Below are 26,963 nucleotides of genomic sequence, written 5' to 3' on the forward strand. Positions count from 1 at the left end.
TTATAATATCGTACCCAGACATCCTTAGATGCCTTTTAATTCTTTCTTCATAACCTTTGGGAAGTCTAAAATAGAAAGGGGGAGCAACTCAGTAAGTGTCAGCATGTCTTTTGATCAGTTATATCAGTTCCCTGACATACTTGCTAGAAAAAGTATCATAAAAGAAATTTTCTTCATGAGGGCATAGTGAACAGCAGCTTCTTGTAAAAAAAAAGATTTAAGGATACTATGACATGTATGGTGGAAATGATGGACAATAAGGAATAACCACTGGAGACCAGTGGTCAGGAGCCAGTGAAATGCATCAGCTGTCATCTGTGGATCACATAAGCATTCACAAACCTTTTGTACAAAACAAAAATGTTTAGGGAAAAGCCAAAGATTTGAAAAAAAAATTTTTAAAGCATTTCTAGATACAAAGTAGAAACAAAAAAAGAGGATTTTTTAAATGAAATTGCAGATTTTTATGTCCTTTAATTTGTTTTCCCTTTTAAATAGAGAAGAAATTTGACTGGTAACTTTCAAAGCTGGCTTACTTGTTTGGATTCCTTTTTCTACATTTAAAAAGAATACTTCAGTGACATCCTTGTTCCATTGCAAGAAAAAGGAATAAAATACATTGCATAAGATATACAGAGTGAAACAAAACAAATTTCCACATTGCTCATGTCCAAAAGATGGCTCATTCTGTACCTTGAGTTAATTGTCTCTCTACTGAGAGATATGTTTCATTGGTGTCACCATTATCTCTGGAGTATTTCAGCTTTAAAACATTGTCATATAAATTGTTCTCCTGGTTCTGCTCATTTCATTATACCTCACTTATAAGTCTTCCAAAGTTTCTTTGAATCCATCCATTTCATTCTTTCATTATACCACTTCATTATACCATCATACTATAACTTGTTCACTTATTCTCCACTTGATGGTTACCACCCTCCCTTTAGTTTCCAGGTTTTTGCCATTACAGAAAAGACTGTAAATATTTCTCTTTTTGTGTGTGTCTTTAAAGTCTGGGTTTAGTAGTGTATCGTTGGATGAAAGGGTATGCATGGTTTCAAATTGTTTTCTAGAAGAGTTGAATAAATTCACAACTCCTCTACTATTGAATTAATGGTTCTCTTTTCCCACAGCCAATAAGACAATTAAGCCATAATTTTAAACAATAGTTTTAATTTTTCTTTTTTCTTTTTCTTTTTTTTTTTTGGCTGATCCTGTGGGCACGAGATAGAATGTTAATTGTTTTAATTTACATTTTACTAATTTTTAGTGATTTTTGAGCATTTTTTTGTAGACCTTTTTGTAGCTTGAATTTCTTCTCTTGGGAACCAAGTGTTCATGTAAAAAAGTGGAGTATTATAGGAAATTGATTTTTTTTTTTAAGTTTTGAGATGCAGATCCTTTTTAAACAGATAAGTTTATGTTCTGGTTTATATGCCCATTCCAGACATTAGAATATGGAAATATATATGTAAGATTTTCTGTCTTTTTTTTTTTTTTTTAGAAGTAACTGACTTTGAAGGATAAAATCTTCAAACAGAATAAGAAATCTCAGACAGCCTAACAGGAGAAAGACACAATTTATAAACCTTATTTGGGAGGAGAGTTAATTTAGGATAGAAATATAGAACCCATTTGCATTTCGGGTGAATTTTCTACAGAACACTTGAATGATTTTTCTTTTTTCTTTTTCACAAATTTCTGGATTCATTTAAATTTTGCAAACCAGTCTCAGTTGCGCTGTGGTCATGTATTTCTTTTTTTTCCCTTTAACTCAGACCTTTGATATTACTAAAGAAATCAGACAGCTCAACATCATCAAGCTTCATTTCCAATCAGCAGTTTTATATGCTGCTCAGCAAAGCCAGGCTCATAGAGAATACCGGATACCACCTGAATGCCCTGAGCCTGTCCAGAAAGGAATGTGCCATGTTAACTTTATTCGAAAGGTATAGCGTCCTAGTCTTTGGAGTTGGGGTTAGGGGGTAAAAGTGAACATAGACTAATTTAAATATACAATGATGCTATGAAAGGATTCCATTTCAGCTAATGCTGGTTATTTTTCTCCCAGTTAATGGAAAGCCAAACAGTAACAATTTAAAGGAAAATAGAGCCAAATTCCCATATCCATTGTTAACAACTATATAATTCAGCTAGTGTTTTCTATTTCCTGTTATAGTCTATGAAATTCATTTTCTAAGAAGAAAAAAAGAAATTTTATTTTTAAATTTAAATTTATTATTTATTTATTTTGCTGGGGCAATTGGGGTTAAGTGAGTTGTCCAGGGTCACACAGCTAGGAAGTATTAAGTGTCTGAGGTCAGATTTGAACTCAGGTTCTCCTGACTTGAGGGCTAGTGCTCTAGACTGTGCCACCTGGCTGCCCCAAGAATTTTTTTTCTTTTCTTTTCCTCCCTACATTTTTTTTGGGGGGGTCCTAAGTTGGAAGTGCAGTAGCTATTCATGGGTCACATTCTACCAATGGTTGGCATGGAGGGTTTGATCTTCTCTGTTTTTGACCTACAGTAGTTCAGTTCTGTCTAAGCAATAAGATAGAATTGAGAAAACCTCACCATGTTGATGCCAGTCTTAGCACTGATACCAGTGTGCATCACCACACCTGGTGTACCCCAGCATGGAAAATTCTTTTTAAAAATTATTCTTAAAAGTGTTGGGCTTTGTGTTTGAACTTTAAATATGAACCAATATTGATCCTGCTTGAAACCTTATAGATAAATTGATTTCTATAAAGAGAAGGATGGGAGAGCTAAACAGAATTAGATTGGTCAAAATTGGTTTGCAGTAGACACTGATCTCTCTTATCCTGTTAAGGGTCTTGGTGTAACGCTTTAATCAGCACAATTCTATTTGGGGGAAGAGCTAAATAGGAGTTGATAAGTACATTTGACTTAATTCCATTAAGAATCATCACATTTAAAAATTAATCTTATAGATTCACATTTTGTTTCCCTGTTCTTTGTGATTACATTTAAACTCAGATATTGGGAGCATTTGGTGGCTAACAGGTAGCTAACTAATACTTAATATTAGCTAAGAGAAAAAGAAATGCAAATTAGTCCAGTAGGATTTTATTGCAATATTTCTGATAACTTTTTATGGTGATGCTTTAGTCATGATACTCTATTAAATTTTTTTAAAAATTTGTCTGAAATGGATGATTTTCATTAGTTGATAATCAAAATATTTGTTGTTTCTTGGGTTTACAGGAACAGTGTTCATTTAGCTGGGACTGGGGTCCTTCCTTTCCTACTCAAGGAATATGGAAAGATGTTAGAATTGTGGCCTATGATATTTGTCACTTGGATGACTTCACCTTTACTCCTACTTATGGTAAAAGAGGATAATTTTTTAAAACTTTTTTAATACTTTTAATCAACAGAATGGCAGTGTACAAATTAAATAGAAAATCAGTTGCATATATGAGTGAGATTTCTTCCTAATATTAAAGTTCTAACACCTGACAAGGTGATAGAGAACACAGGGAAATGAGGAAGTGTCTGTGCCACTTGGGAAGTATAGATGGTTGTGGCATTCCACAAGAGAGGGAAGGATAAGACTTTGAGAAAGGAATCCCTCACTAAAGAGGCCCTCAGAAGATGACTTCATTCAAGAGGACAAATTTTTTATAAAGTAAGTTTTTATTGATATTTCTGGCTTTTATAAATTTCTCATGGTATCACTTTCCCATCCAATCCCAGAGTTATTTTAAATGAAAAATATATATTTTTTAAAAACAGAAGAGTAAATTAAAGTCAGCAAAACTAATTCATACATTGAAAATATATGCAGTGCTCTCTATCCCTGGACCTTCTGAAACCTTTGCAGAGAATTATGTCTGGGATATCTTCTCCTATCTCTTCTTTAGGTCATTGTTTGTTCTTTGTAATTTTGTAGCATTTGCTATTGATTGTTTTGTGATTAATCTTTCTATTTATGTTATAGTTATTGGATATATTCTTTTTCTGGGTTTATTCACTGTGAAACAGTTCATATAAAATTTTATATGCTTTTTTGTTTTCTTTATAGTCTATTTCTTTCAGCATTTGTTTTTGTCATTGATGTTAGTTGAACTTCTGGGCTATAAAAAGTTGCTATGTTTATAGTTAGAGGAATTCAGAGCATGTTTTTCTAATTTTAGAATTTATGATATAATTTTTTAAAAATGTGGAAATGATTCCTACATTGTATTTAAGTGGAAAAAACTAATGTGATAAAGCAGGAGAGAAACTAGGACTATGTATATAGATCTGGGAGGCACCCATTTAGAGATGATAATTGAATTTATGAGAGCTATTGGGGTTTGTTAGAGAGCATAGAGAAAGAAGGGGGCATGGGATTTGTTTTAAGGTATATTTATATAACTGGCTAGAGTTCAGCATTTATTTAACAAATACTGGCTGCTATAATAGTCTGAATAAAGATTTCTCCCATATAGATTCCTGCTAAAGTAAGATCTTTGGAGGAAAATTGTATCTAGATATAGATTTATTTTATGGATATTATATATATAATTTATATATTTATTATATAGATATCTATAGTTATATAGATCTATATAATAAATTTTTATATTTCTGCATCTTGCACATATATGTAGCTATATAGTCATAGATTTCTTAGTTTTATAGTTATAGTATATATCTTTGTTATATATCTATATAAGAAATCTACATTTATCTACATGTATGCACTTAGAAATCTCTGTATTATCTACATGTATACACATATATGTAGATATGTAAATTACATGTAGATACATAAGTACACACTTATTCTATAGCTCTATAAATATAATTTTATATTTATAGATTTATAGATATAAAGATCTTTATAAGAAATTTTTATGTACATCCATACATCCACATATATCTATAGATTATATATATACACATATAGAATTCTATAGATACAATATTTTATATATAGATCTATTCTGTAGATCTACATTTATTAAATAGATGTACAGATACAAGATTTGTATATGTATAGATCTTTATAATACATTTATATTTATATTTATATTTATACATATGTATAGGTTATATGCAGATCTGTAGATGTAAAATAATCTATAGATATACAGATATAGTATATATTCATATGGACTTCTTTTACAGACATACTTATATAGACACATATCTATACATATATAGATCTATATATATAGACTTATAAGTATATTATAAATCTTGATATCTGTAGTATACATATAGCTATATAAATTATATGTAGTTATTTAGGTATAGATTTATTTTACAGATCTATAGATAGATATACATTTATTATATGGATCTATAGATGTACTACATAGATGTATATAATACATATATCTACACATAGTATACATAGCTTTATAATCTTTGTGTAGATGTGCTCTGAAAAGTAGTTGTGGAAAACTGTAATAAAAATCCAATTTAATAAACATTCATTAAATTCCTACAACTTGTGAGGTACTGTGGTAAGCACTAGGGAAACAATTAATAAATAGAAAGACAGACTCTGCCTTCCAGGATAAAGGTGGGAGATAACATATGGAAGACAGAAAATAAAGAGAACCTAGTAGTTACCTGGGTACCCTAAACCTAAACACCCTGACCTATTTGAGAAATACTAGGTTTTCTTCTTTATTGGACATACAAGAAAGATAGTATTAATTTATATGCAATTATTTTGAAATTGTGTATTAAATTCAATACATTAATCATGTCTTTGTGTCCTTTTCTTAACTTTCTTTTCTTTTGTGTATTTAAAATGTTTTATTGTTGCTTCTGTTTTTGCAACTCTATCATTACCAAATATTTCATCTTTTTACCTCTCTCTGCCTTCCTCCCCACAAATAGAAACTCTTCCTTGTAACAAGTGTAGGCACACCCGACAAAATAATATACTGGTCATTCTTCTCCTAGAACTCTATTCTGTCACCTCTCTGCATGAGCTATGCTTCATAATTAGTCTTCCAGAGCAATAATTGTTCACTGAATTTATCAGAGTTTAGCAGTTTTTCAAAGTTTTTTTTCTTTATATCATTGTGTAACTTTTTTCCTGATTGTTTATACAAGTCAGTTAAAGTTTCTTCAAATTGGTTGTAGTCATCATTTCTTATGGCAGAGTATTATCTCATTTCATCTATATGCTATAATTTATTCTGTTTTCCAATTGATAAGCATCTACTTTTTTACTTACTACTTTCCTTCAAAGTAAATGTAGCAGAAAGTATCAGGAGGTGCATAGCAGGGGATTTCAGGAAAGTGGGGAAATTTGAGAGTAGCAAACAGCTGTGAGAAGTTGGGGTTTTCTCAGAAAGGCCTGGAGAGACTTACACGAACTGATGCTGAGTGAAATGAGCAGGACCAGGAGATCATTATATACTTCAACAACAATACTATATGATGACCAGTTCTGATGGACCAGGCCATCCTCAGCAACGAGATCAACCAAATCATTTCCAGTGGAGCAGTAATGAACTGAACCAGCTACGCCCAGAGAAAGAACTCTGGGAGATGACTAAAAACCATTACATTGAATTCCCAATCCCTATATTTATGCCCACCTGCATTTTTGATTTCCTTCACAAGATAATTGTACAATATTTCAGAGTCTGATTCTTTTTGTACAGCAAAATAACGTTTTGGTCATGTATACTTATTGTGTATCTAATTTATATTTTAATATATTTAACATCTACTGGTCATCCTGCCATCTAGGGGAGGGGATGGGGGGGTAAGAGGTGAAAAATTGGAACAAGAGGTTTGGCAATTGTTAATGCTGTAAAGTTACCCATGCATATATCCTGTAAATAAAAGGCTATTAAATATATATATATATAAAAAAGAGAAGTTGGGGTTTTCATGCATGAATAAAATAGATATCTCATTTTCACTTCCCTTCCCCATCCCCCACTCTCCTGTTCACTCTGCTCTTTGGACAACTAGGACCAATGAAACTGTCCCTGTCATGTAGGGGCATATATTCTATTGGGGAAACAGTGGACCTAGAGTCATTATTTAAAGGTCCTTGGAGGGGTTTGGGGGAGAGCTAGGGGCCAGTCCCTGCCTTTACTATGCTATTTTGGCTCCACCTCCTGAAACAACATGTCTGCAATAAGTAGTATATATGAAATATATATGTGGTAAGGAGGAGCACTAATAGCTTTGGGGATTGGAAAAGGCTTCATGTAAGATGTAACATTTGAGCTGAACTTTGAGGGAAACTAGGGACTCTAAGGACAGAGTTAGCAAGATCTGAGGTCAAAGCTTGTGACCTTGAGCAAGTCACTTAACCCTGATTGCCTCAGTTTTATCCTTTGCAAAAATGGCAGAGAAGCAAACAGCTAATCACTTTAGTATCTTTGCCCAGAAAAACACAAATGGGTCAGGAAGAGTCAGATAGATCTGAGACTATTGAACAACCACCAAAAGTATTTTGAGAGAAGAAAATAAGAAAAGGGGATCTTGCAGATTTGGGGGATGGGCTGGGCAAGCATCTAGAAGGGACATAAAATGTGGCCTAGGAAGATCAGCAAGGGTGCTAGTTGAGCTTAACCATAGGGAGTGTCAGAAGCCATAAGATCTGGTTTGTGACCACAGGAAGAGCTTTCAGTTCCAAACAGAGGACTGTATATTAGTGTTTAGCAGTAATAGTACTTATGCACAGTATATGCTTAATAAATTGTTTACTGATTGATTCATTGACCAGGGAATCCCTGGAGTTTGTGGAAGAAGATGGTAGCAATCAAAATTTGGTATTATTTGTTATATTACTTTGGCCTTAAATTTTTTTTTTTCTGTCTCTCTCTTGAGGTTTTGGATATTTATATAGATTTCATTATTCTGATGCTGGACAAATTTTGCACAAAGAATGTTATCTGGCCAAATAGCTATCATGGCTTCAGTTATTAAAATATATTCCTTCTATTTTTCATTTTTAGGTTTGTTGGTTGTATTGAAGACGACTACTTTGATATTGCAAGAGTTTTAGTTGGTTTTTTCTTGATCTAGAGATAGTCTTAGGTAAAAATGGAGCCATTCCTGTGTTTTACATGGTGCACATGTATGTATAATCAGTATGTATAACTTTTAATAGGAAAAAAAAGTAAAAACCAATATCTGTTTCACAAAAAAGTCAGTTCCTCTTTCCCTCCCTCCCTCCTGCCCTCCCTTCCTCCTGCCCTCCCTCCCTTCTTTTCTCTCTCCTTCCTTCCTTCCTTTCTCTCTCCTTCCTTCCTTCCTTCCTTCCTTCCTTCCTTCCTTCCTTCCTTCCTTCCTTCCTTCCTTCCTCTTTGTCTTTTTAAAAATATATGTACATTCATTTTTAATATATTTCCATATGAATCATGTTGGGAAAGAAAAATCAGAACAAAAGAGAAAGAAAAATAAAGGAAAAAAAGGTGAAATAGTATGTTTCAATCTACATGCAGTCTCTGACATTTTCTCTCTGAATGTGGATGGCATTTATTAACATCCATAGTTTACTGTAATTGCCTTGGATCACTGAATTGCTGAGAAGCTCTAAGTCTTTCTTAGTTGATTATCACACAGTCCTGCTTCTGCTGTGTATAGTGTTTCCTGATTTTGCTTGCTTCAACTCAGCATCAGTTCTTGTAAGCCTTTTCAGGCTTTTCTGAAATTGCGCTGCTCATCATTTCTTATAACAATAATATTTCATTACATTCAGCCGTTCCTCAACTGATGGGTATCTACTCATTTTCTAGTTATTTGCTGCTACAAAAAAAGTTGCTACAAACATTTTTGCACATGTGGATTCTTTTCCCTCTTTTATGATCTTTTTGGGATACAGACCCAGTAGTGGAAGCCATTCAATTTCACAAGTATTTAGTGAACCCTAAATTATAGTTAACATTTATATAGTTTTTGAAATTTTCCAGAGTAATTCCTTCATACTTTTGTGACATAATTAGTAACTGATAAAGAAATAAATTTCGTTTATTTAAGTGTTTGTTATAATTTATTTAATAAATTTATTATATTTCTTAAGCAGGATTCTAGCTTAGGTTTTCTCATTTCAAAATAGATGCTGCAATCACTATACTAAATTGCCTCGTGCAAAAATAATGATTGGACAATGGAAGGACATAATAATGACTAATGTACAATCCTTGGCTCTTTTATAGAATGAGTAAAACCTGAGTATAAATCACTCTAGTACAAAGTGTAAGACGTGATAACCCATAGGATTGGAGTAAAAGGTCTCTTTCAACTCTGAAGATGTTTAGTTTCTGTAACTTTGGATTGTAGAATTACAAGAGACTTTAGAATCATTGGGATTGGGAAGACACAGAATTGAATATTAAATTAAAGAATTTAGAGTATTTTGTAGTCCTCCAGGGAGCAAGGCAACAATATTTAAAAATTAAACAGTAACCCAAACATCTGAAAAATATTTCTAACTATACCCATTATTCACTAAAATGGTTTAATGAGATATTGTTAGATGTATACCCCAAAGAGATCAAAGTCGGGAGAAATGGATCAATATGTGAAAAAATATTTAGAGCATTATTTTTTTTATTATAGCTTTTTATTTACAAATATATCCATAGGCAATTTTTCAGCAATGACAGTTGCAAATCCTTTTCCAACTTTTTCCCTCCTTCCCCCCACCCCTTCCCCGAGATGGCAGGTTGACCAATACATGTTAAATACAATATATGTATACATGTCCAAACAGTTATTTTGCTGTATAAAAAGAGTTGGACTTTGAAATAGTATACAATTAGCCTGTGAAGGAAATAAAAAATGCAGGTGGACAAAAATAGAGGGATTGGGAATTCAATGTAATGGTTCATAGTCATCTCCCAGAGTTCTTTTGCTGGGTGTAGCTGGTTCAATTCATTACTGCTCTATAGGAACTGATTTGGTTCATCTCATTGTTGAAGATGGTCACGTACACCAGAATTGATCATCATATAGTATTGTTGTTGAAGTAAATAATGATCTTCTGGTCCTGCTTATTTCACTCAGCATCAGTTCATGTAAGTCTCTCCAGACCTTTCTGAAATCATCTTGTTGGTCATTTCTTACAGAACAATAATATTCCATAACATTCATATACCACAATTTATTCAGTCATTCTTTAATTGAAGGGCATCTATTCAGTTTCCAGTTTCTAGCCACTACAAAGAAGGCTGCCACAAACATTCTTGTACATACAGGCCCCTTTCTCTTTAAGATCTCTTTGGGATATAAGCCCAGGAGTAACACTGCTGGATCAAAGGATAGAGCATTAGTTTTTGTAGCAAAGAACTGGAAATATGGTGGATGCTTATAAATTAGGAACTATCTGAATAAAAACAGTGTATGTAAGTATAATATTGGCTTTATTTTCTTGTGAAGTAGATAAGGTTTTTATATTTTATTTTTTCCTATTACAAGTCATACGTACAGATTTTACATACATGTAAAGTCATGCAAAACACATTAGATTGTCAGAAGTGACAAAAGGGATAGATTCAGGAAAACCTTAGTAGACTTGTCAAATGATACAGAGTAAACCTAATAGAAACAGGAAAACAATATATACAGTGACAACAAAATGCTAAAGGAAGCACTTTTAAAAGACTTAGAATCTGTGATAAATATAGTAGCTGGCCAAAATTCCATAAGACTTAATCATGCTTCTTGGCAGTGAGGTTATGGAAAGAGGTACATAATAAGGCATACATTTTCAAACATTGGTAATGAGTAGATTTGCTTTGTTCTTCATTGTTACAAGGGAGTGTTTTTTTTCTCTCTTTCCCTTTTTTTTTTGTCTTTTTTTCCCCTCTCCTTTTTTCTCTTCCTCTTCCTCCCCTTCCCTGTGTGTGTGTGTGTGTGTGTGTGTGTGTGTGTGTGAGACAGACTTCAGGGAGTAGTGATATTAAAAAGATGGAATGAAAGAGTATCACTCAGTTGTTAAATAAGAAGAGAACTGAAGAAAGTTCAGAAGGGGACATAGACATTTAAGGTAGTGTTAGATCTATCGTGTTAAATTTGCAATATGTAACACATAGTGGAGTGTCTAGTATGAAAATAGCAGTTGGGTTGAAGAGAAAGGCACTAATATAGCCATTGAATGCTTTCTATTCTAGTTCATCTTTGATAAGACAGAAGCTTAAAAGTGGTAACACAGACTCTGATATCTGACATAACTTTTACTCCAATTTGTTCAGCCATTTCCTAATCAGTGGGCATTCCTCCCTCCCTCCCTAGATACCTGGGGGGAGTGGGACATTTCCCCGCCCTAATTTTAGGGAATTATACTTGTTCACTCTTAGAGATCCTCTCAACTTGAAAAATCTCTACTCTTTCACCCAATTAGAAATCATATTACTTAATAATGCATTTTTCCTTTTAATTAATTGGTCTTATTTGAGTAATTGTTTTTAATGCATAAAAGTCTGTCTCCTTTTGTATTTGGGGTTCATTGCCAAAGCTGAGGAAGGCTACTGATCCCATTTTGTCAGGCAATTGCCGTGAATTACTTAATAAATCAAAATAATCAAAAACACAAATTTATTTATTTTCTCATTCATTTTATCTTTCATCCGTCATAGTTTTTTTCACCTGCCTAGGTGTGAAGATGTTTCTCAGAGTTATTTTAATTTGCATTTAATTAATAGTGATTTAAAACATTTTTTTTCATTTGCCTTTAGATAGCTTTGATGCCCTTATTTGAAAACTACTTGTTCATATTCTTTGACCATTTATCAATTGAGAAATGACAGATTCTTATAAATTTGACTCAGTTCTGTCTGTATTTGAGAAATGAGGCCTTTATCAGAGAAAATTCCATCACTCCTTTCTCTGTCTCCCCCCCGACCCCCCAGGGTCCTGCTTTCCTCCTGTTCTTGGTTGCATTGGTGATTGTTTATGCAAATTTTTTTTAATTTAATGTAATAAAAGTTATCCATTTTACATCCCATTATACTATTTCTTGTTTGCTCATGAAATTCTTCCTTTATCCATAGATTTGACAGGTAAACTTTTCCCTGCTTCCCTAATTTGCTTATGATATCACATTTTATTTCTAAATCATGTACTCATTTTGAAAACTATCTTGTTATATAGTGTGAGATGTTGTCTACCAAACATTTTAAAAATAAGTCAACCCATTGGCCATGTCTAGTTGTGCATCATGTCATCCTGCTTATATTGTTTTATAACTCTTTGCTGTGTAGTGAGAAACCAGTATTTTATTTCCACTTATAAGTCATATCTGGTAGTGAGAAAAAAACAGAAAATGAGAACTCTGTATGAAATTGTGATTCAGCCATCATGTGCTGCTGTTTTATATTTCAAATTTATTAGGTAGCTCAGTACTTCCCTTCCTGTCTTTGTTGTCTTCTTTTTCTTCAGTTCCTCTGTTTAATGATCCATGAATATTCTTTTTTTTTCAGTATCTGCCATTCCCCTTCTCACTAACAATCTCAACCAGCCCCCCACCCAAAAAAAGCCCTTCTTTTTAAATACATGAGCAAGTATTGACAAGCATAACAAACTCATACATTGACTCACTTTGTACTTGTAGCTCATTACCTTGGTGCCAAGAAGCATGATATCTTGAGTCATAATTGGCCATTGTGTTGATCATGATTCTTGAGTCTTTCACTTTTGTTTTTCTTTACAGTGTGGTGTTCCTATCCTTGTATAAATTGTTTTTCTGGTTCTGCTTATTTTATTCTTTATCATTTGGTACAAGTCTTTCTGGGGTTCTCTGAATCTATATCTTTTGTCATTTCTTGGAGTGCAATAAGACTCTTATATTTATGTATCATTTTTTTAGCCATTCCCCAATTGATTGGTACCCCTGTAATTTCTACTTTTTTTTTTTTTTGCTACAACAAAACATTTTCTCTTAAATATATATATATATATATATATATATATATATATATATATATATATAAACATGTGAGTCCTTTCCTTAATGTTTTTAAAAATCTCTTTAGTATAAATCTTGTAGAAATATACTGGATTAAAAGATATGTCATGCACAATTTAGTGACCTTTTGGTCATCATTCCTCATTGTTCTCCATAAGGGCTGCACCAAGTCGAAGCTCCATTAACTGCATATTAATGTGCTTGTTTTCCCATACTATCTCAATATCCTTCTTCCTTTTTTCCTTCCTTCCCTCCCTATTTAATGGATCTGAGGTAGAACCTCAGAACTGTTTTAATTTGCCTTTTTCTAATAATGATTTGGGGAATTGTTTCATGTGATTGTTGATAACTTGAGTTTATTGCTTTGAGAAGTGCTTTATTCTTATCCTTTTGACCATTTTACTATTGGAAGATGACCATAATTAAAGCATATAATTATGTGATTAAAACATCTTGGTGAACTACATTTATTCATTTATTTATTAGGTATATTTTTGTATAATACCTTTTCAACTTTGTATATGCATATTTTCCCTTTTGTCTGATTCTTTCCATTCCTTTTGTTTTATTTTGGTCAGAAATACTTTTCCTAAACACAGTTGTGATAGGTATTTCTTAGTTCATTTATTTATTTGCTGAGATAATTGGGGTTAAGTGACTTACAGAGTCACAGAGCTGGGAAGTATTAAGTGTCTGAGGTTAGATTTGAACTCAGGTTCTCCTGACTTCAGGGCCAGCACTCTTCTATCCAATGTGCCATCTAGCTGCCCCTGTCTTGGTTCATTTAAATTGTTTTTGATTTGAACTTTTATTTCTGAATTAGAATTTGGAACTTAATTGAGTATATGTTGTGAGATGTTGGGATAACTGGGATCTTGAACATCTTTTCTAACTCTGATATTCTGTGGTTCTTTTTCCTTTACATCTTTTTCCTCTAAAATAAAAGTTAAAAAATCATTACTTGTGGCAAAACCTGGATTTTCTTGAAACTCACGATTAGATGATTAATTGATTTTAAGCATTGGTTGAGTCAAAATAACAGTCCAAGATCGAATTGTGCAAAGACTACCTTCCACAAAGTACAGTTTGAATGACTTACTTGTTAAGAAAATAAAAGCAAGTATTTTTTTTTTTTTTTTTTTTTTTGTGGTTAGTAGACAGTAAATTAAGTTGTCCCAGGTTGTTGTTTGTATCTCCTCTTTCCTTTCCTTTACTTCTCACTCCCCCCAAACCATGAAGAAGTTGTGGTATTTTTTTCCCCTTTTTTTTTTTACCTCTTCTAATGAAAAAATGCACTGTTTTATTTAATATTTGGAGGATAAAAATGGCAGTCAGCACTCCCTAGAGTACTCTGAGGTTTCCAAAAATAATAGCCAATTTCCAAAAATAAAGCTAATTTAGCTGACATTTCCATGGAAAATCTTTATAGGAGGACAGCAGATTTGCTCATTCCAGGTTAATTGCTTCGTGGCTGTCTTTTCTATCTGAATCACTACCTGGCCACAAGAACCTGGATATACTCAATTGTGCCCTTTTTTGGGAACCTTCTTTTAGTTTGAGAAGAGATTTTGGATGATAAGCCAGGAAACCAGCCCTCTGTCCATCTTTGACATCATAGTCAGTACATTAAGTATCAGATTATCTGTACGTATTTTGCAGTGGGCTTTGTCATTTTCAAAATGCATACATTTTACCCTCCCAAGAACCTTATATTGGATATCGTAGGATCAGGACTAGAACCCAGATCAGTGCTTTTCCCTCCATCCTAGGCTTAGTCTCTTTGTGGGATGATCTGTCCCTGTCAGTTGATACATAAACTTTATTAGCCTGTATTATATGCAAAGTACTCTGCTGAATGATGGGAACAGAAAGCTGAAAACTGAGACAGTCCCTCCTTGTGGGACTTCACTATGTAAGCTAAGTTAGTTTTTTTTCCTAAAGGGGTAATAAAACCAGTTTAAAATTTAATTGGCCAGGGGATTAAATTTTAAACCTTTGACTTGATCTGATGTTGCTATTCAGTAGGGTTAGATGAGTGCTATCATTATCCCCATTTTACAGAGTTATTAAATGGCTTGTTCAGGATTCCATAAGCAAGTGCTTGAGATAGCATTTGAACCAAGATTCAGTATTTTTTTTTCCTGTCTTCCAAGTATGCAACACTGCTGAGAAAGCCAACTAAGTTATTAAGACTAAATTGGGAGTTCATTGCCAGTGTTGGCCAACATAACTATATAGATGTACTACCTAAAGTCTTTAGTTTTTATAAATGTGGCAAGTCACCTCATGGATGAAATTTTTTTTTTTAACTTTTCAGTAGTATTTGATTTTTCCAATTACATGCAAAGATAGTTTTCAGCATTTACTTTTGTAAGATTTTGAGTTCCATTTTTTTTTTTCTTCCCCAGACAGCAAGCAATCTGATATAGGCTATACATGTACAATCATTTAAAATACATTTCTATATTAGACATGTTGTGAAAGAAAAATCAGAAAAAAGGGAAAACTGTGAGGGGAAAAAAAGCAAAAAAGGTAAAAACAGTATGCTTTGATCTACATTCAGTCATAGTTCTCTCTCTGGATGCGGATGGCATTTTCCATCCCAAGTCTATTGAAATTGTCTTGGATCATGGTTTTGCTGAGAAGAGATAAGTCTGTTATAGCGGATCATCACATAATCTTGCTGTTAACTGTGTACAGTGTTCTCCTGGCTCTCACTTCACTCAACATCAATTCTTTCCAGGTTTTTCTGAAATTAGTATGGCTGATATTTAATGTAGACGTGCAATTCTTTTTTTAAGGTGAAATAACAACTTTTTAATTTTCCAAATTCATGCAGAGATAAGTTTTCAACATTCATCTTTGCAAAATCTTGTATTCCAAATTTTTCCCTCTCCACTTCCTCCCCCTCCCCAAGACAGCAAGCAATCCAATATAGATCAAATATGTGAAGTTATTTTAAACATATTTCCATATTTGTCTTGCTGTGGGAGAATGGGGAGGAAAAATCAGATCAAAAAAGAAAAAAACAAACAAAAGAAGGGAAAAACTAACAAATAAACAAAAATAAAACCCCCCCAAAAGGTGAAAATACTATGCTTTGATCTACATTTAGTTTCCATAGTTCTCTCTGTGAATATGGATGGTACTTTCCATTATAAGTCTATTGGAATTGCTTTGAATTACTTCATCGTTGAAAAGAGCCAAATCTTTCACAATTGATCATACATAATCTTGTTGCTATGTACAGTGTTCTTTTGGTTCTGCTCACTTCACTTTCATCAGTTTATGTAAGTCTTTTCAGGCTTTTCTGAAATCAGCCTGCTCATCATTTCTTATAGAACAATAATAGTCTATTACATTCATATATCATAATTTATTGAACTATACCTAAATTGATGGGTATCCAAACAATTTCCATTTAAAAATTTGCCACCCCAAAAAGAACTGCTACAAATATTTTTGCACATGTAGATCCTTTTCCTTCTTTTATGATATCTTTGGGATACAGACCAAATCGTGACACTGCTCAAAGGGTATGTATCATTTGGTAATCTTTTGGGCATAGTGCATAGATGAAATTCTACATTATTGAATCATTCAAATATTTGTGTGAAGTATCATTTAAAATTTTTTTCAGTTAACAAATTTTTTTACACTCCCATTAAAAATGAAAGCAAAGTTCTTTTAATAAATATTCATAACATATTTAACTTATATCAGATTGCTTGTTGTTTTAGGTGGGGAGAGGAGGAAAATTTAGAACACAAAGTTTTATAAAAATGTTGAAAACTCTCTTTACGTGATTTGGAAAAATAAGATACTATTGGAAAAAAATAAAAACACATAATCAAACATAAATAAATTCCCATCATAGGCATATCTAAAAAAAAGTGTGTCATTCTGTACTCTTAAGCCCATCACATCTCTGACAGACAGGAAGTAAATATCATGCTTCATCATCAGTCCCCTGGAATTATGCTTTGTCATTGCACTAATCAGAGTTAAGAAAGTATTTATGGATGTCTGGGGAATCACAAATAGTTCTGCCTTCCCAGTGAGTCTAGGGATAATACTAACTCTTTTCTGAATACATACTTTCTTTTCTTTCTCTCTTCTTAATTTCAGTCAACAGTGCCAGAGAGTGGAATCTTAAAATAGAAGCTTATTTTGATGTGGTTAGCTCAAAACCATTTGGTGGCCAAGTAACTGTGAGCATTCCAGGTTTGCAAACCCACCAGATATATGACATTGAACTTTATCCTGGGAAAAGCATGATTTCATTGCTTCTGAACATCAACAAGGTAAGAGGCTGATACTTGGTAAGAAGCATATGGGATGAAAGTTTGGCCCTTTTGATTTTCAAAAATGAGACAAAAGACTCTGTGAGTCAATTATTGCCATTCTTTACTCCTTTGCATTTTTAAAATTCATATTTATAAAACTAATCCACATTGTATATTCTAGAAGACATTTTCTACCCAAACCATTTTGGTATGTTTCTTTTCCCATTCATTTTTAGCTTTTGTATATACAATACCTTTTCTTTAGCTGTTAAAACTGGAGAATTGCTTAGATTCCCAACAGAATTTAGTGGGACTTCAAAGGCTCATAAGACATGGAGAAAGTGTGACTCTGTATATCTTTGGCCCTTAAGGAGGTAAGTGATAGGTATTGCATTTTTAGTATTAGAAACATTATTCCAGAATCATTAGAGTATGTTCTAGGTGTAATTTTAAAATATATTAAAGATAAGATTACATTTTGAAAGAATTAATATTTATTAACACATCACCAAATGCAAACATCCTCAGCTTTCTTGCACTGAGGTAGAGTGGCCTGTCTTCCTCTGGATGCTGTTAGTATAGCACAATCCTGTAACAAACAAGGAGGGGCTAGCACTAGAGGACCAAGAGATGGCTCAGAGCTACTTTGTAGGTGGGAGAAGTCTGTTTGAACTGAATTCTGGTAGAAGGCAAGCAGGAAAGGGGGAAGCCACTTAGCTTATTATCTTCCTTGTAATAGGAAATGTCTAATAAATATTCAGGCCTGATTGAATTGAATTGAAAAAACTTAGTAATAGAAAATCTTGAGGCTACAAATCCCTGGGAATACATGCCTCTATTAATTTACCATCAGTCAGCAAAAACTAATTTGTTTTCTTACTCACTGAGGATGATTAATACTTGCAAGTTAAATTCAAAATTCTAAAATCAGTTTAGCCACACAGCTTGGTAATACATTTTCTGTTAAGGTAAATTAGAAATTTTAGACTGATTATACTACCTGATTAGAAATATGAATGCTAAATGATAAAGATGATAGAAGTTTAGGAAAAATGTAGCGCATTAGAGCCATGAAGCATCAGTGGGGTATTCTGATACCACGTTTTTCTTTTCTTATCCTTTATTTGCTATTTAGTCTCTCTTGTTTTCTTCTTTTCTATAGAAATTTTGGCACATTGATTGAAATGTTTTTAAGCTTAATTTCTGTTTTCTAATCTTGTTAGTGATATGTACTATCCTCCGGATGTGGTATTTTTTGGAATTCAAAGTTTCTAGATTCAGCATTCGAATTCGTGGCTCATTTTCTTTTCCTCTAACTTTTGGTAGTGTTGGCTGTGATGCAGTGAATGAACAAAGCCAGACACATATGACAATGGTTTTTATTTGCTGGATTTGTGCTACAATTATTACTTTATCTGTTTCTTAAGAATACTACAGTGGAGACATGGTGGCCTAATGGACATGGAAATCAGACTGGGTATAATATGGCAGTAACTTTTAAACTGGAAGGAGGCTATCATATTAAAAAATTAGCTAAGGTGAGTAAGCACTTTTGAAAGTCTTGTTGTTGTTGTTAATTTTTAAATTTACAAATTAGTGAAATAACATGTTAAGTGCTTATACTGCTACTCCACCACCATCATTATTGCTGTGTATATGTATATATATATATGTGTGTGTGTGTGTGTGTATATATATATATATATATATATATATATATATGAATATATATATATATAATATTATATCATTTAGGTAAATTTTGGAAGCAGGCAAATGATCTAGTCCCCTTGGGGTATGGGAGGCTCTTTTCTTAGTATTTGCCCCATTTCAGCTGAAAAATGAAAGTGATTAATTTAGCCCTTACCAAAGTTTCCTGCTTGTCTATTTTTGTACTCACCCCATTTCCGGGTCACAGGGACTTCTCCACTGAGCTTAGGATTGCATCAGTTGAACTGCTGAGTATAGGTCCTTACATCTGCAGCCTCACATCTAGAGCCCCATGTTTAGTGCCTCAAGTTTGGGCACCAAAATGTAATGTCTGGACTAGCTCTCTGGAGGATCTTTGGATGGGCCTTGGTCTTAGGTGGAGGAGGGATGAAGGCAAGAGAGCCACCAGGAGGATCTCTGTTTCTGTCTCTGTCTTCTGTGTCTCTTTTGTGTCTGAGTCCTCATCTGTGTTTCCTCTGTGTCTGAGTCTGAGTTTGAGCTTGAGAGATCTTGTCTCCAGTCCTCTCAGCCCTTAAATACCTCAGTCTGATTACATCATTATATCACACTAAGTATATGCCAACTAGAGTGATAATATTATATCAAGCTAGTATGATTATATCATTATATCATACTAGAATGTTTGCATCATTATATCACACTAAGTATATGTGAACTAGAGAACCATTATCTCATCAGTCACACTGAGTAAACACCCTGCTATCAGTATCTTTGCTTCAAGTATACCTTTCCCAGAGTTCCCCACTATCTGTGGCCCTATATATCTCCTGCTTTCTTTTGTTTTAGAACACAGATGGTCATGTCCTCCCTGACTTCTCAGGAGGGAGGCACCAAAGGGAAATGAGGACCCAAAGTAGATATCATTAGCAGGTTTCCTCTGGGCTGAAGGGTCTTAATTGAAACAGATATAAATAAATCCATCAGCATGGAAGGTTTTACACAAGGTTTTACACAAGCACGGAAGGTATTACACATAGTAATGTAACACAGGCTAGTAGTGATGCAATATAAATCAACATGAGGAATTCTGCATGTCCATAAATCCTTGAAGGAGGCTATATAAATAGCAATCACACATACACCTCCTTCAGCAGCTAAGAGATAGTCCAAAACCAATCTATTGTCCCAAGTTAGAATCCTAGTATTAACTCAATGGAATCGATAGAAACAATGCTTATTGGTTCACACATTAGCGCGAATCCTTACAAGGTGTTAAGTCACTAAATTGATAGAAACAATGCTTACACCTTTGAGAGTTCACACATTAGCTCACACATTAGAGTTCACAAGTTGGAAGATTCAGTATGAGATTCATGAATTCACATCCCCCATAATCCCACTCTCAGAGGAGGAGTCAACCTTTGAGTTTACACTTCTAAAAGAGCATAAAAAAGAGCTGAGCTCAGTCAGGAGAACCAGTTGAAAAAGATTGAAAGCCAGAAATCAGTGAGTTCAGGAAATTGACAAGCTAGAGACTGCAGTTGGGCAGAATGAAGGATTCGGAGGAGTAGAATCAAGAGTCAGAAAGAGCTGGAGACAGAAGCTGGCAGACTATCAACAAGAGCTGTTGGAACCAAGGAAAGCTTACCAGGCTATTTTGGAAGAGACAATAAAAGACTGTACTTTAATCCCTGGCTGCATTTGAAGTAATTATTACTTTGAACTGAAACTAAGGCTGCCTCCAGAAACCTTCCCAAGAAACCTGCTCCCAGAGAACAATCATATTTTAGAAAAAGAAGAGAACACCACAGTCCATTACTTCATGTGTCTGAGAATCCAATGATTCCTGCAGGTTTTGAAGTCCTGCAACAGTCCTGCAGCAGTCTCATTAACAATTTTTGATGTTCATGAGTCAATTGTCAGGCACATTGGGTTAACAGCCATGCTTTTTCGGTGGCATATATAGTCAGAGATGGAACCACCTGATGTTTCTTGGGTCTTCTCCTTTATTTCTAGGGTCTTCTCTGTCTCTCTCAGACGGACAAGACGAATAAAGCTCATTGGCACCCATCTGATTCCTTCTCCATCTGTAGAGATATAAGCAAACCCTCTTCCCCAAGCACTTAATCTATCTGGTCCCTTCCATTCACCATTTTCTGGATTTCTCCACATTACCTGGAGATTATCTAAAGATGTGGAGCTGCTCACACTGGACACTGCCCTTCTGGTGGGTTATAAAACCTCTCTGCCAGAGCCAGTGCATCTTTATCAAAAATCAAAAAATCAATAGTATAAAGAGCTAAATTTAAACGTTCTCTAGGGTTACTTGTGGCTCCCCTTTTCTTTTGTTTTTGGAGAAGTGTCTTGATGTTCTGTTTCTCCTCTCTACTATTGCCTGTCCTTGAGAATTAAAAGGTATGCCAGTGATGTGTAAAATCTGATACTGTGCACAAAAGTGTGCAAAATGTTTAGAAGTATATGCAGGTCCATTATCTGTTTTTATTGCTTGTGGCACATCCATAATTGCAAAAACTTGTATAAGGAATTCAGTGACCACTCGGGCTGTCTCTTTTGCTGCTGGTATTGCAAAGGTAAATCCTGACAAGGTGTCTACTACGACATGGATAAAAGACAGATGACCAAAAGATTTATAATAGGTCACATCCAAATTTCACTGGGTCTCAAACCACAAGCATTTTTCACTGGAGGGAGTGTAGGAGTGTGGAAAGGAAGGCAAACTGTACAGGCTTTTACTATGCTCCTAGCTTGCTCTCTAGTTATTCCAAATTATAAACGTAAAGCTCGAGCAGCCTGATGATATTTAGAATGAGATTCTTGGGCTGTCTGAAATAAAAGAGTATTGGCTAACATGATTATAAGGCAATCTGCCTTTGAATTTCCATAAAAAATAGGACCTGGAAATCCACTATGAGAGTGGAGATGTAAGATATAAATTTTACCTAGATGCTTTCTCACTTGCTCTTGAAATACCTTAAAGAGCTGATATATATTAGAAGCTAGAAATTTTATTTGGGCTATGGCAAATCTTTGTACCACACATACTGAAAAAGCTGAATCTGATATGATATTTATATCTCCTGGATAATAAGAGCTAGAACGATTGCATACAATTCATTCTGTTGAGTGGACTGAAAAGGAGTTCTGACTACTCTCTTTATAGTTAAGTCATGAAAGTATACAGCACAAATATTATGTTTGGATGCATCTGTAAAGATAGTTGGTCCTTTAAGAGGAACCTTAGAAAGCTTTTTTTCAAAAATCCATTGCCAATTATGCAATAGCTAGGTTATCTTTAATGGAGACCCGTGTAGAGCTGTGGCCAATAAAATTTGCCACTCTGCGATGTTTTCACAGCATACATTAATTTGTGCATTGGTAGAAAAGGTGTATATCTTGTCAGGTCTTATCCCAGATAGTTGTACTACTCTCTTAATGGCCTTTAATAAAATTCTAGCCATAAGCACTGAATAAGGAGTAAGACTTTGGTCTGATTGTGCTGGGAGGGTCATTCTCTCTATCACACTGTCTCCTTGATGAAGGACTGCTGTGGGTGCCTCTTTTGTAGCAAAAACTGATATTTCCAAAAGTTTTTGAGTAATTCTTTCAACCACATTGGATAAAACCAGTTCAACTTCTCTCAAAGCCTCTTGAGCTTCTTTTTAAGGTGGCGTGGTGAGTTTCAAGCACTGTCTTCCCTTAAAATGTCATTGATATCAAAGGGGTAGCACTAATTTCAGCTGCTATTGATCCTCCTATATCAGACATATGGATGTCTGCTTTAATCTTTGGCAAATGACTGGGCCAATTGCACCTCTAATACTGTACTATCTGCCCCCGTGTCTACCAACCCTTTCAATGACATGCCATTTACATAGATAGTGAGCATAGGATGGTCAACTGTAATAGCTGTGAGTCAAAATCTGGATAAATATCACCAAATTGCCTATTAGGAATGTGTTTCAGTAAACCTGATGCTACTAATTCTCCTGGGTGATGTCACACATTGTCTATCTGTATTAGTTACATATTCCTATTTCCCAAGTCAGTGTATTCATAAACACTGTTTTGTAATCACTCTTAGGAAGTGAAATGGTCAAGCCTACTGTGTGTGGAGGCAAAGGATCCATAGGCCGGATAGGGACAGATTTCACCTCTTCAGGGGATATCTCAGTAGTCCCAGCCATATACAACTCTATTCTCTCCAATTGTAATCCCTTTCCCCCATCAGATTGTTTCTCGGCTTATTGATCATGTTGGAGTACTGAACTTTTGAAGACTCCATGGGTATAACATCGGCTGCCATCATGCCCCAGTGTTTTTTGTCTGGGGCTCTGGAGCCGAGCCCCACTTCCCATTTCACTGAGTCAATCTACATTCTGATGATGCCCAAGGGAAGCCTTTGTTGCATTTTGGACATGGGTTTTTGGGTCTTGTTCTCCCACTCTGTTTTTTTCACTTTATCTTTATGCCAACATTGAGTTTTCAAATGCCCAAATGCCCTACTTTACCACATTGAAAGCATTGAGGAATCTCTCTGGAAGTCCCTTGTCTAAAGGGACCCTGTCTTCCCATGTTAGATCTTGAAAGTCTGCATCATAGCCTGCGTATAAAAGGTATTTGTGCCCACTGTAGTACAGTGTCTTATGATTTCCTCTAAAGGAGTATCCTTGTGTATTCCCCATATAATTCTTCTACAAACCTCATTAGCATTTTCTCTAGCAAGTTGTCTTATCATTATTTCTGTTGCTACATTTTCACCAATAGTTTGTATGACAGCTGTCTGCAGATATCCCAAGAAATCAGCAAAGGATTCATTTGGATCTTGCACTGTTTTTGTGAAGACCTCTCCTTTGTCCTGTAAAACCCCATGGTTTGATAGCAACAGAAGCAGTTTGCTCTTATGCTGCTATAGGGTAATTAATCTTTGCTAAAGTGTCTTCATAAGGGCCTATTCCTGCTAGTTGATCAAAGGTGAACAGTATCTTAACTCCAGTTTTCCTATTTCATTGGGCTTGTATTCTACAGGGTTCACTATACTCTTTCTGAGTCACAAGTTTTGTCCAGGTTCTGAACATGTCTTTGCTATAGATTTTCAATCACTAGGGGTTAAAATTTCATAAGCCAAATTCTCAAATACGATTTTAACATAAGATAATGTAGCCCTATAAAGAGTGCAAGCCTTTTTCAGATCTTTGATAATTTCCAGATTTAAAGGAGTGTATCTTCTGGCTTGACCTGAAGAGTCAAACTCTTCAATCACAGTGTGCGCGTCTAAAATCAGATGTATCCTGACCTTCTTCTTTAGCTAGAGGTGCACAAAACTGCTGTATATGTTGTGCTGATGGTATCACTGCCTCTTCCACTCCTCCTCCTCTCTCTGCCCATGAAGGCAAAATTGAGGGAGAAGGGTTAGGAGATGGGAAATGCCCTAAGTGTGCCTGGTAGGGTATAGGAGGAAGTGAAACTGAGCTGTGAAAGTGAGAAGCACCACACTCTTTAATCTCATCAACACTGTTCTTAAGGTACTTAACTCCTTTCTTGTCCAACTCTCCATGCTTTTCAGCTGCTTTATCAATACCATCCTTTTCCTGCTCTTTCTCCTCACACTTCCTCACACACATTAAAATTCCCCCCCCCTTTTTTTTTTAAAGAACTTGTGGGTTTCTTTAGAGCCAATTGTTTTATATTGTACATAAGGAATATTTTCTTAGGAATTGAATCAGGACCCATAGCTTCGTAATATTCAATTAGTTACTCTCCCACTGTTTTCCACATATCTGGCTCTAATTTTTCTTCCTTAGAGAGCCAAGGAGACATGCACTCTAATATATTTAAAAGTTCAGTGATCTGCTTCCAAGTTACCAACAAACCCTGCTTCTTTATTAACCTAACTATGGTTGCTACACAGTCTCCTCAGGGTGTGGGAGGCTCTTTTCTTAGTATTTGCCCCATTTCAGCTGAGAAATGAAAGTGACTAATTTAGCCCTTACCAAAGTTTCCTGCTTGTCTATTTTTTGTACTCACCCTATTTCTGGGTCACCAGGACTTCTCCACTGAGCTTAGGATGCATCAGTTGAATTGCTGAGTGTAGGTTCTTACGACTAGAACCTCACATCTAGAGCCCCACATTTAGTGCCCCATGTTTCGGCACCAAAATGTAATGTCCAGACTAGCCCTCTGGAGAATCTCTGGATGGGCCTTGGTCTTAGATGGAGGAATGATGAAGGCAGGAGAGCCAGCAGGAAGATCTCTTTTCCATCTCTGTCTTTGGTGTCTCCTTTATGTCTGAGTCCTTGTCGGTGTCTCCTCTATATCTGAGTCTGAGTCTCCTCTGTGTCCGTGTCTGGGTCCGAGCTTGAGAGCTTTTGTTTCCAGTTCTCTCAGCCCTTAAATACCTCAGTCTGATTACATCATTACATCACACTAAATATATGTCAACCAGAATGATTATATCATTATATCACACTAAGTATATGTAAACTAGAGAACCATTATCTCATTAATCACACTGAGTAAACACCCTGTTGTAAGTATCCTTGCTTCAAGTATACCTTTTCCAGAATTCCCCACAATCTGTGGCCCTCTATGAAATACTATTGATGTAAAGCTTTCTCTTATTTGATTTGGTTTGTAAGTTCCTTCTTAAGTTTTTTTTTTTTTTTTAATATTAAAAAAAAGTAAACATGGGAAAATGTTCAGGGTACTTAAAGCTGGGGAAAACTTGAAATTTTAAGTTCTTCCCACAAAGTTTTCTTGTAAAATTCCTATCACTCTGATATGGTGGCAAAGAGTTCAGAACAACATGACTCATGACATCATTTCAAATAAACAACGTTTCTAAGACAAATACAGTGAAAGTCAAACTTAACAGAGTTAGGCCCTTACAAATCCCAGTAACACTTTCTACTATGGGTACTGAGAAGTAGAGCCAATTATTTAAAATAATAGTGCATGTTTCATGCATGTTTTTATTTGTCAAAGCATTTAAATGTAACAATCATATTTTAAAAATATTTGAGTATTTGACTCTGCCAAATCAAGACTTACTGTGTCCTCTACAATATTTCCATTTTTTCTTCTCCTATGATCCAGGTATGGTAAATATATTTTCTCTAATCTCTACCTTATTTAGTTTATTGTATAGGTGTGTTTTTAAGCAAAACTATGTTACTCAGTTCTCACATATTCCATTGCTTCTATGATTTTGTCACATTCTGATATTTCTTGTTGCTAATAGAAGAATCTCATATGAGTATTTTATTCTCCACTGGCCATGGCCTAGCCACTAGGAATTCAGAGTTAGAGTCAGTAAACATTTAATGCCTACTATGTGCCAACATTATGCTAAGTGCTGAGAGTATAAAGAAGGTTCTTGTCCTCAGATCTTATAATCCAAAAAAGATTAGACACAAGAAGAAATTGAAAAGGAGTTGGATAAGAGGGTATCTTGCTTGAGGACATGATGAAGTCCTGCAGCCAGGGTGGGAAATGATCTGAATAAGTGTGAATTACTGAGTTGATTTCATCTTGCAGGATAGTGAGTTTCTGAACATTGTGAAGTCCAGGCTAGAGCATTTGGGTAGGAAATGATGAAGTGAATGATTTGGGCACTCTCCTTATATAGTAGAGGATCAAGGAGGAGCTCTTCAATATTCACCCTCCACTTTCTCCAACCACAGTAAAGAGAATGGCCTCACAGGCAAAAGGTGCTGAGAAGGTATGAGTTTCAGGGTTGATTTAAAAACTCTGGAATGATGGGTTTCTGGATCTCATGAAGTCATGATCATGATAAGTAATGCTGTGGAAAATGAAGTTGATTGACCTTTGTTGCCATAAAATAGATATTTCATAGGCATAGCACAGACTATCTAAAATGACAATGCATGATGTTTGAAAAAGCCATTTGAGAGTTTGCCAGTTTTGGGGAGAATTATAAGAATTCAGCTCTTCAGCAATGCAGAGAGACCTTTCATCTACCCCTGAGTAATGCCTAGCTTGAAGTTCCAAGTAGTATAAAAACTATCTCCAGAGACAATGAACTAGAATATACAGGGATTCTTAATTGAGGACTATTTGAGAGAAAAA

General features: G+C 34.8%; 1 protein-coding gene across 1 annotated transcript in view; it reads left to right on the forward strand.

Annotated features, from left to right (window-relative positions):
- The window catches only part of MANBA (mannosidase beta), a 117,650-nt gene that overhangs the window by 22,138 nt on the left and 68,549 nt on the right, over positions 1–26,963 (forward strand). Inside the window, exons 4-7 of the mRNA XM_031942781.1 lie at positions 1,779–1,949; positions 3,228–3,351; positions 17,029–17,204; positions 18,614–18,724. Coding sequence (XP_031798641.1) covers positions 1,779–1,949; positions 3,228–3,351; positions 17,029–17,204; positions 18,614–18,724 — 582 coding nt within the window. The remainder of the gene's footprint in view (positions 1–1,778; positions 1,950–3,227; positions 3,352–17,028; positions 17,205–18,613; positions 18,725–26,963) is intronic.

The sequence above is a fragment of the Sarcophilus harrisii genome, chromosome 6 (assembly GCF_902635505.1).
Source record: "Sarcophilus harrisii chromosome 6, mSarHar1.11, whole genome shotgun sequence".
In the NCBI taxonomy this organism is placed as follows: Eukaryota; Metazoa; Chordata; class Mammalia; order Dasyuromorphia; family Dasyuridae; genus Sarcophilus; species Sarcophilus harrisii.